The sequence below is a fragment of the Prosopis cineraria genome, unplaced genomic scaffold, assembly GCF_029017545.1.
Source record: "Prosopis cineraria cultivar Desert tree isolate PC_DT_omini unplaced genomic scaffold, ASM2901754v1 PC230, whole genome shotgun sequence".
In the NCBI taxonomy this organism is placed as follows: Eukaryota; Viridiplantae; Streptophyta; class Magnoliopsida; order Fabales; family Fabaceae; genus Prosopis; species Prosopis cineraria.
In genome coordinates, this window is record NW_026555557.1 from 51,257 (window position 1) to 60,703 (window position 9,447).

General features: G+C 33.4%; 1 protein-coding gene across 1 annotated transcript; it reads right to left on the reverse strand.

The window, feature by feature from the left end:
- Positions 1 to 86: 86 nt before the first annotated feature.
- Positions 87 to 2,430, reverse strand: LOC129295988 (cinnamoyl-CoA reductase 1-like). Its single transcript, XM_054934589.1, has 5 exons — positions 2,233 to 2,430; positions 1,828 to 2,000; positions 1,538 to 1,723; positions 802 to 964; positions 87 to 713 (listed from the first exon to the last, which is right to left on the reverse strand). Exons 1-5 carry the CDS (start codon positions 2,339 to 2,341, stop codon positions 385 to 387), a joined length of 960 nt encoding a protein of 319 aa, XP_054790564.1. The 5' UTR covers positions 2,342 to 2,430; the 3' UTR covers positions 87 to 384.
- Positions 2,431 to 9,447: the final 7,017 nt, after the last annotated feature.

The following is a 9,447-nucleotide window of genomic DNA, read 5'->3' on the forward strand; positions in this document are numbered from 1 at the left end:
CTTATTTTAAGAATTTTTGTCAGAAGACTGCACATTTTTAAATTAGAACATGACAAGCTCGTGATTTTTTTAATAACAAGAAGCAATTGAGTGAATCGTGGGCTTGTTTTATATCATTACCAGATCCATGATGGATTTATAAGGGGCTAGTACTTGCAGTAAAATTTATTGGACTCATTGTTTGCCAATTTACTGAGTGACAAACAATTATTCGATATTAACTGCAAGAGTTTATACATAACAACACCTGTCATGAAAATACAGAACAAGTGACTGAACTGTAACTTCATCATCCTTATTTGACCCAACCACACCACCACTAGATCCAATCCATGTAAACACCATCACCACCAGAGCAGTGCCCAAATGAGAAATGATTTAGATTCAGAGAAAGCCCTTGCTCTTCAAGCTTTCAACAGCATCGGTGATGATTTGCTCAATGGGGGTGAACGTCATCCCTAGATTAATTAACTTCTTAGAAGCATCCTTGGCTCGGAGCAAGCCAGGCTGAGTGTCCTGGGGCACCTTGGCCACATTATAGTCAGGGTACAATTCAGCCACTTTTTCCACAAAATCACCGTAGTGACGAATGGCTTCCACGCACAAGTGCCTTCCAGAAGCCTCTTTCTTCTCGAAGGCCAAGACATGAGCCATGGCGACATCCTTAAAGTGCGCCATGCCCATGAAGAAGTCCTCGTAGGTCTCAGTGTCCCCTGCAAATCCATCAAACATCAATTAACATTACAGTTATAATGTGAAAGCACTGAGGGTGGGTGAACAGGAAAAGCCGAGAAAGAAAACCTTTGAGAACACCAAGAAGGACGGCCATGCTTGCATTGACTCTTGAGGGGATGAGAGGGCCTAAGGCGGTGCCCGGATTTATCATAACGACGTCGCAGCCCGTCTCCTTAGCAAATTGCCACCCAGCTTTCTCCGCCAGCGTTTTTGCTATCGGATACCACAGCTACACGCATTTCCAAATCAAAATCAATCTCTCAGCGATTATTTATATATAGAAAACATATCTTTATTTTTATTAGGAGAAAAATATTTTTTATTTTTCAAAACGGACAATATTTCCTGCTACCAGGTAGAAATTTTCAGAATAATTGGTTTCTTCTCAGCCACTGAATTTTTAACATTGGAAAAGAAACGCATACACTGTCCTTTTATATTTTCAGAATTTTTAATAGTAAAATAAAAGGTATGCTAAAAAGATATGCATTTATTAAAAAATCTAACAACAAAAATATTTAGGAGAAGTCGAAGTTTGTGTATTATTTCTTTTCTTTTTTATATTAAGTTTGTGCATTATTTCATCACCAAGGAAAAAGTATGAGGGGAAGAATCAAAGAGAAAATTAAACTTTTGAAGAACATTAAACACGGGTCTTTCCTTCGTTGTTTTTTCACTTCCCTTATTTTTACTATTTATATTAATTTCATAAGGCCAAAAAAAAAAAAAAAAAGGAGAGACCCTCTGCCTAAAAGCTGACGAAGGAGAAAAGAAAGAAAAGAAAAGAAGTGAAAGAACCCACTCCCTTGCGCTTGCAGTAGTCAAGGTCGGTCCAGCATTCCTCATCTTTGATCCTGTCGGAAGGCCAGCCGGGACTCGGCATGATCGACGATATCGACGACGTTGCCACCACTCTCTCCACCCCGGCTTCTTTAGCTGCCTTCAGCACGTTCACCGTCCCTTTCGTCGCCGGCTCCACTATCTGCTTCTGCTCACCCCCAACAAAAAACCAAAAGCCACGTCACCACACACCCAAAAATAATATCAATCAAAGCAGTATGGACTGCGTAGAGCAGTATTGTTATTTTGTACCTCTGGATCCTGAACTTGACCGATGATGTTCGGACACGCCAGGTGGAACACGCCCGCGCAGCCCTCCACGGCGGCCTTGATGGAGTCCATGTCCAGAAGATCCATCTCGAACAGATGCAGTCGACTCTTCGCTCCTTCCATCGCCTCCAAATGCTTCGTCTCATTGTCATCGTCTGTTTTCTTTCGTTATTAGTTACTTAATACTTCAACTAATTATACATGGAGTTGTATCACATGAACCAGAAACGAGATTATATCTTAGTGGCGTTCACTTTCCTGTACCAGAATCAGTATACGTGACGTATTTCTTATGGATGCATGTTGACGTGTGTGTGTGAGATCCCGGGGAAGAAAACAGTGAATATTAAAGTGGATAGATGAAACGATGTAAGGAAAGAGTGTAACTGAGATCTTGGACGGTGGCATGGACGGTGTAGCCGCGTTCGAGGAGGAGGCGGACGACCCATGATCCGATGGCGCCGCTGGCTCCGGTGACACAGACAACCTTGGACATGTTAATAAATGGAAATAACTAACAACAATACAGCGAAGTGGGAGTGTGGCGTCGCTGGTTTGATGGTGAAGGCTATAGTTGGAAACGGTTGGTGTATATAAAGAAGGAAAAGGCTAAGTGCGGGGAGGCCGCGGGACTGATACTTAACTCTGGCAGGAGAAAATTCACTGTTGGGCCACAAGGTAGGGGTTGCTTTCATTTCGTGAGTGCGACGTGGATGATGTGCTTTTTTTTTTTAAATTTACGTTTATCTTTGCAGTATAGTTTATATTTAATTATGTATATTATGTGCATTTTTAGTCAAATACGCACATTCAAACCCCTAATTTTATATAAAAAATTTTTAGGTCATTTAATTTTATAAAATACTCCTTTATCTTATATATTAGTTATATTCTAAAAAGATAATATGGTTCACTTTATAAGCTATTAGATGATGAAATTATTTTAAATTAAAACTTTCAAACTACTTTAAAAAGTAAAATATAAGAAGACAGAAAAATAATACCATATTGTTTGTTTACTTTTTTTTCTAACTTGAGAATTATATTTTGAATTTTACTTACTTCCGTTTCTTATATTTTTGTTATATTAGTAATTGATAAAATTAATAAAAATAATTTATAGATAGGATAGAGTATCCTTTTAAGTTTCCAACTTGACATCAGTACACCCAAACATTGTATGGGTTATTATCTTTAAAAATTAAGCTTAATATGTAATATTCAAAAAAATATTTATCAATTTTTAAAATTTCATGCGCACTAATGCATTTTTTTAATAAATATGAGAAATCCAAGCTATTCATCACTTATGTTGCAGGGCTCGAGTCCAGGGGGAAATGGCAGCATCTCAAGAAAAACGCGTGTTTATTGACAGAAAATCGGGCCCTACTCTTTTTTTTTTTTGGAGGAAAATATCAAAATAAGAATGCTAAAATAAAAACGGTTGCATGTTAAAATAGTAAAATACAAAAAGATAAGCGAAAGTGGAGGGGGAAAAAAAGGAAGGAAGGGGGGGGAGGAACAGAACCAGTTGGTATATTAGATTCCAAATCCGAGTCATGACAGAACAGACAGTCACCTGGCGGGAGAAGAGGGGTGGGACGAATGACCGTCAGTTCTGCAACACGTGTTTGGGATATCATCTCTGTTATGTAGAGTTAACAAATGAGAGCATGACACCATTGTGCCATGTAATGCATTGATATCCTACTAAAATTTGGTTGAGCTGCGTTACAGAGCAGAGCCATGTGCGTGGGTCACGCACTGTCATAGACATGCAGGGACTCACTTGTCACGGCGAGTTGATTTTGATCGATGGGCATGGGAAGTAATGACCTTTAAAGCATCATTCTGAATTATTCACCTATTTACAAGAACCATTATCAATGGGTTAGTTCTATTTAAAATTTTGGACTCGGGGAGAGAACAATTATACGTATGCACGCTCACAAATTAACACCAAAAAAAAAAATATATTTTCAGGGGGTACGTATGTATTACAAAGAAGTTACCAGCGCAGCTCCAAATATTAGCACCTCATAATACATAACAAATTAAAGGGGGCAGCGTGGATTATTATCGTTGTTGCCGCGAGTTGCGGGTATTTCTAGACTATATTAATCTTTTTTGCAAAAAGTGATGCCACATTTTAGAGGTGAAAAATCCATTCCAATTAAATTCATGTGAGTTCATAAAAAAATTTAGCACTATTATACATTAACTCACAATCTCAACCCATGAGTCGCTTTACTTAATGTGACTGTTCCTTATTCCAACTCTATCTGTACAATCTCAAAGCATGAGTCCTTTTGTTTATATAACTTTTTCACCCTTTTCACGTGAAGTGAAACTGAAATCCATTCATGCTTGATATCCTATCGCATATTGAATATTCAACTCTTTTCATGGGACGGGCATCATCCATAATAGAGAGGGATGGGAAGAATAATACTGCTGCTGAGAGAAACGTTGGCTCAAAAAAGAGTGGTTGATTGGGGAAGATATTTTGAGTCCTCCACGAAGCTTTTAAGCATATCCATAATTTCCTTAGATTGTCAAGAAATTATTAAGATCTTTGGTGGGCAATAAAATTTGCCGGAGCCCCTTCAATTCTTCCACATTCATATTCAAAACAAACGTAAATAAAGCCTGAAAAAAATCAAATGTCATTTTGACTCCGACTGAGGTAGTCTTAGCAGCAGCAATTGCGGCGAGGAGGGTTTTCGTGCACTTAAAAAATTATTTTCTACTGAAAGTCTTAATCTTTTTTAAGAATTTCAAAGCTCACTAATTGTTGAGTGTAAGATGAGCTCTCACTAGCTAACTTACCCCAACCTTGTAAATTGAAAGCGTTAAATACTTTAATACAACGATAAATATTGCAAAATAGGAAAGTAGAAGCCTCGAAAAAACAATTGTGATGTTGACATTGGTACTGGCAGGTCTGGCACCGGCACTCAATAGCCCTAGTCTAAGAACAACGAGGAGGGACTTCTTCGTTCGCTCAAAAGAGATTTTTTTCTGCTAAAAATCACAATCCGTATTTAACAATATGAGAATCATAATTGCTTGAAGTGTAATTAAAAAGTGTTGGATGTTCTAGAAATGTAATTTTGGAATTGAGGGTGACGGAGGAAGCACGACCACGGAAGAAGATATTATAATATGAGGAAAGAGTGGATGAAATTGGAAACCCAATGAGAGAGCGATTCGTGCACTCGCTGTCTCCACCAAAGTGAATCATTTGTTAGCGGTACAGGCAAATAGCGGGAAGCAGGGGGCCCATCTGGCGTCACATCTTACTCCACCTGCCTCTCTCACTAGCCGCCACGCCACCATGCTCATGCAAAGGCTGGCCCTACTGCTTTTTATTTTCTGTTTTTCATCTTCCCCCATGCATTGACTTGGTCCCACTCTCATCTTTTTTTCTTGTTGAATCAATTTGATATTTTCATTTGCTGCCATGGCACATCATCCTTCCCTGTCAGGACGATATCGACCACCGCGAATCTCTCAGTTTTTCGGTGAAAAAACAAGTGACTTTTACAAATAAAATACATTTGTGAGGTCAAACTAAACAAACAATTTATTATTTATCATATTTTATATTATAATTAATTTATTATATTTTTAATATATAATGATAAATTTTTTATATATCAATAATAAATCACTTGTATGCTGAATGGACCACATAATTAAATTTTAAAAAAAAAATTAATTCATATTTTTTACACACATATTTTTTTTGGCCAATAAGCTATTTCATTCAAAAAAAAATTGCCCCACTTTCTTTCAAGAATGAAGCATTTTTAAAAAATTAGAATATTTTAAAATTGTTAACATTATCAGGATTAAAAAATTATTTTAATAACTTATTTGAAATAACTTTTAAAATAATTAAATACGATAAATAAATGAGAATGTCAATAAAGTATAAAGATGTACAAGTGTGGATATTATACTGTAATTTTTTTATAAATTAAAATAAATAAAAATTTGGAATTAGACTAATAGATATCCATTGTGAATTTGTTAGGATTATTTACAAAGACAGATTGCGGCAATCTGGAATTATTTTTTTCGTATGATTGGACTATTGTGCGAATTCAAGTTTTGATAGATTGTTCGAAGAAGAAAACGGTTTTGAAGGATTTGTGTTAGAGTGTGGTTGGGCTAGCCCATGGTACAGAAATGGAGTTAAGAGGGCTCAGTCTATCTTCCCATTACGTTCAACACATGAACCCAACTTAGTGGGTTACGGCTTTCATTTTTAGCAGCTGCCTCTGTGGATCCCACAACATATAGCACACATTTTTTTGAAAAAATATTTCCAACCTGGCTAGCTCTTCCTTCCTCGTGGGAATGAAAGATTCATATACTCACGCACGCCAACATGTTAACAGCAAGCTTAAATTCGGAACTTAATCCGAAAAAGGAATGTGACGCTGTTACTGAAACTGTTAGTCGTTGACATAGCATGTATCACACATGCATGTATATGAATCAAAGTTTTCAAAATGTTGGGTCAGTCTTGTCTCTTATTGTCGTACATGTATGTGGAAATATCTTTAATTTGGCTGTTGCTCTTTGAAGATGTACATTTTTTAACGGAATAAATATACAATTCAAAACAACTTTTTATTGCCGCCTAACTTTTTGGTGTATAACATAACATTCATAAAAAATAGGGTTTTTTTAAATATCACTCAAATGAATAATAAATAAATAATAATAGATAATGTGCTTTTATATTAATATCAAATAAATATTTAATAAACAAATAGTAAATGAATATGACAGATAATTGATGAGAAACTCAAATATTCTAGATAATTTTAAATTTATAGTATATTGATTGAAATTAAATGTAAACACATTTTTTATTTGTTGGTAAGAAAGAACTTTTTATTTTTATTTTTCTAAAATAATTGTTACTATAAGCTATGCTAGTTATAGCTGCGCATGTCACATTCCTCAAGATAATTGCCCAATTACTCTTTTTTTCCCTGTTACGTACTCGACGTCTTATACTTTTTTTTATATTAAGACAAGTTAACATAAACATAGCATTATACAAAAAAAACTAAAGAGATAAACTATATATGAGATAAAAAACAATTCTCCTGACCAACTTGAAAATAATTAATGTTAAAATTTATGGAACAATTAAAGATAATAATATTAAGTATAATGCGACTTGAAAAGATCAGGCTTGTGGAAAACTATCCTAATCCTTCCTACCCTCACAATGTGGGGGTGAGATTTGAAAGCAATGTGAGGACAGGAGGGGACAGCGTGGTTCTCCATGCCAGGAGAGAACCCTTGCTGACTTGAAAATTTTGCTAAGGATGTTATTAATTTGCACAACATATTAGATGTATAACATGTTGTGCACAAAAGAATTAATTAATCAATAAAATAACAGCCATCAAGTAATGGAAAAGAAACTAAGATGCATCTTGGGACTGTTTTCTCACAGACTTGTTGGGGAAACAAAAAAGGTTGAGAATGGAAGGGGGTTGCAAAAGGTCGAAAAGTTTTTATCTTTTTTTTTTTTTTTGTTAAACTTCTTAAACCAAATTGTCCACAAATCACAGGTGGGTGCAAAAAAGAAATGAAACCAGTTGTGAACTTGATGAATAAAACAACCTTGATGTTGGGGAGGGAGGCCAACAACAACTATGATCTTGAAAGTAACATTGACTACTGAAATCCATTGATAAAATATTTGAGTTAGGAGTTAAACTTGACAGGAAATAGAGTTCTTCCATGGCCATGGCTGCTTGATTAAAATAATAATTTACTGATTCAAATTAATTGGTGAATATTTCAAAAGTTGCGCGCTTTGGAAGTGTACACTAGTCAATACTCCCTCCAGCTCTTATTGCATGATAATTTCAACAGCTTCATGTATATTGAAAAAAGGCAATTTTTTCTTGATATTTTTTAAAAAATGAGATGCACTCATTTTTAACAATTGACTTTAAATCATGGCACAACTAGATTAAATATTTTCAATTAATTAAAAAAATGATAAAATTAAAGAAAGTGATTCATTATTATTATAATATATCATACATCTTGGATTAAAAATTATTTTTAAAAACTGAGATTTCCATCCTAAAAAGTTTGAGTTTGAATATTCAATTCTCCAAGGACTAAAGTACACAAAACTCATCTAAAATTTGAAATAGTTTCATATGACCTCCCTCACTTTTCAACATTTAAAACTAACTCCCCTAACTTTTAATTTTGTTTTTAAAATCCCTTACCATCAATTAATTGTTATTTTATTAATATAGTTATTGTCATGTCATATTAATGCAATAAGCATTGATCTCTCCTGCAAGTGCATGAAATCATGGCAATAAATTATCTAAAGTATTCTAGATGTCAAATCCACAGAAAAATTGCGCTTTTGCTAACTTAAAAATTAACATTTTGAGAAAAATAGATAAAATGAATAATTTGATAAAAATATAGATGATTAAAATAAATCAAGAAGATAGTGATGATAAAAACACAATCACTTGAAGTGTTAGAGATTATGATTTACTTTATATGTTACTAGTTTCTAACTTTAATTAACTCTTTAATCAATTATAGTGACACTTTTTTAAAATGTTCTAATGTTTTCTTAAATTACTAGTTCATTTTTAATTAGTTTTGAATTCGTTCCTACAGTATCCCAACAATTAATTAAATTGTAAAGCTATAATTTAAGTCATCACAAATTTTTAGAATTATCCCTAGCCTAATTATTTGTGTTTATTTCTCTAGATAGGTTTTCTCTTTACCTCCAAGTTCATTAAGATTACCCATACATTTGATTAAATGGTGGTCAATTATAAAATCAATATGAAAAATAAGAGAAGTAAGTATAATAAAAAAAAAATATTCATAGATATAAATGTCAAGAGTCAAAACAAAGAAAGTATAAAACTAGCCCTCAATTAGGTTAAATCCCTACCCAATTGAATAATTTAAAAACATAATAAAATTGAATAACACCATTCTAAAATTTTTAATCATGCAGAGAAAATTAAAGAGTAGAAAAGAAATAATTATGATTTATAAAACTTATCAACAATTTCGCTTTTAGCCTTCATAATATTTTTACAGGCTTCAAAATATCTCAAAAAAATTTTTTGAGATACCCAGATAAGTGATTGGATGAATTTCCTCTTAATGTAGGAATATTTATAATTAAAGTGGAGGCTTTTCCTTCAATTCCTAATATTTGCCTTGTGACGTGATATATGAAAATCTACTCCTTCAATATATATTTTTTGCATTTTTTTCTTTTATTTAATCTATTATTTTCTGCAAGATATAAAAAAAAAGATATGAGTAAATTTTGTATCAAAATTTTTTAATCTTATAATTAAATGATGAGAACAAATATATAAATATTAATTAAATAAATATAAAATTTTAATAAATATAGTCAAATTTAAATCAAAATTTATAGCTATTTAATTATAAAATATGCACTTATCAGCATAGCACATGACATGAAAAATATTTTTTATTATTTTTTAACACATTTAAGCAGGGGTAACCTTGTAATTTTATTTTTAATAAACATGATGATGTTTT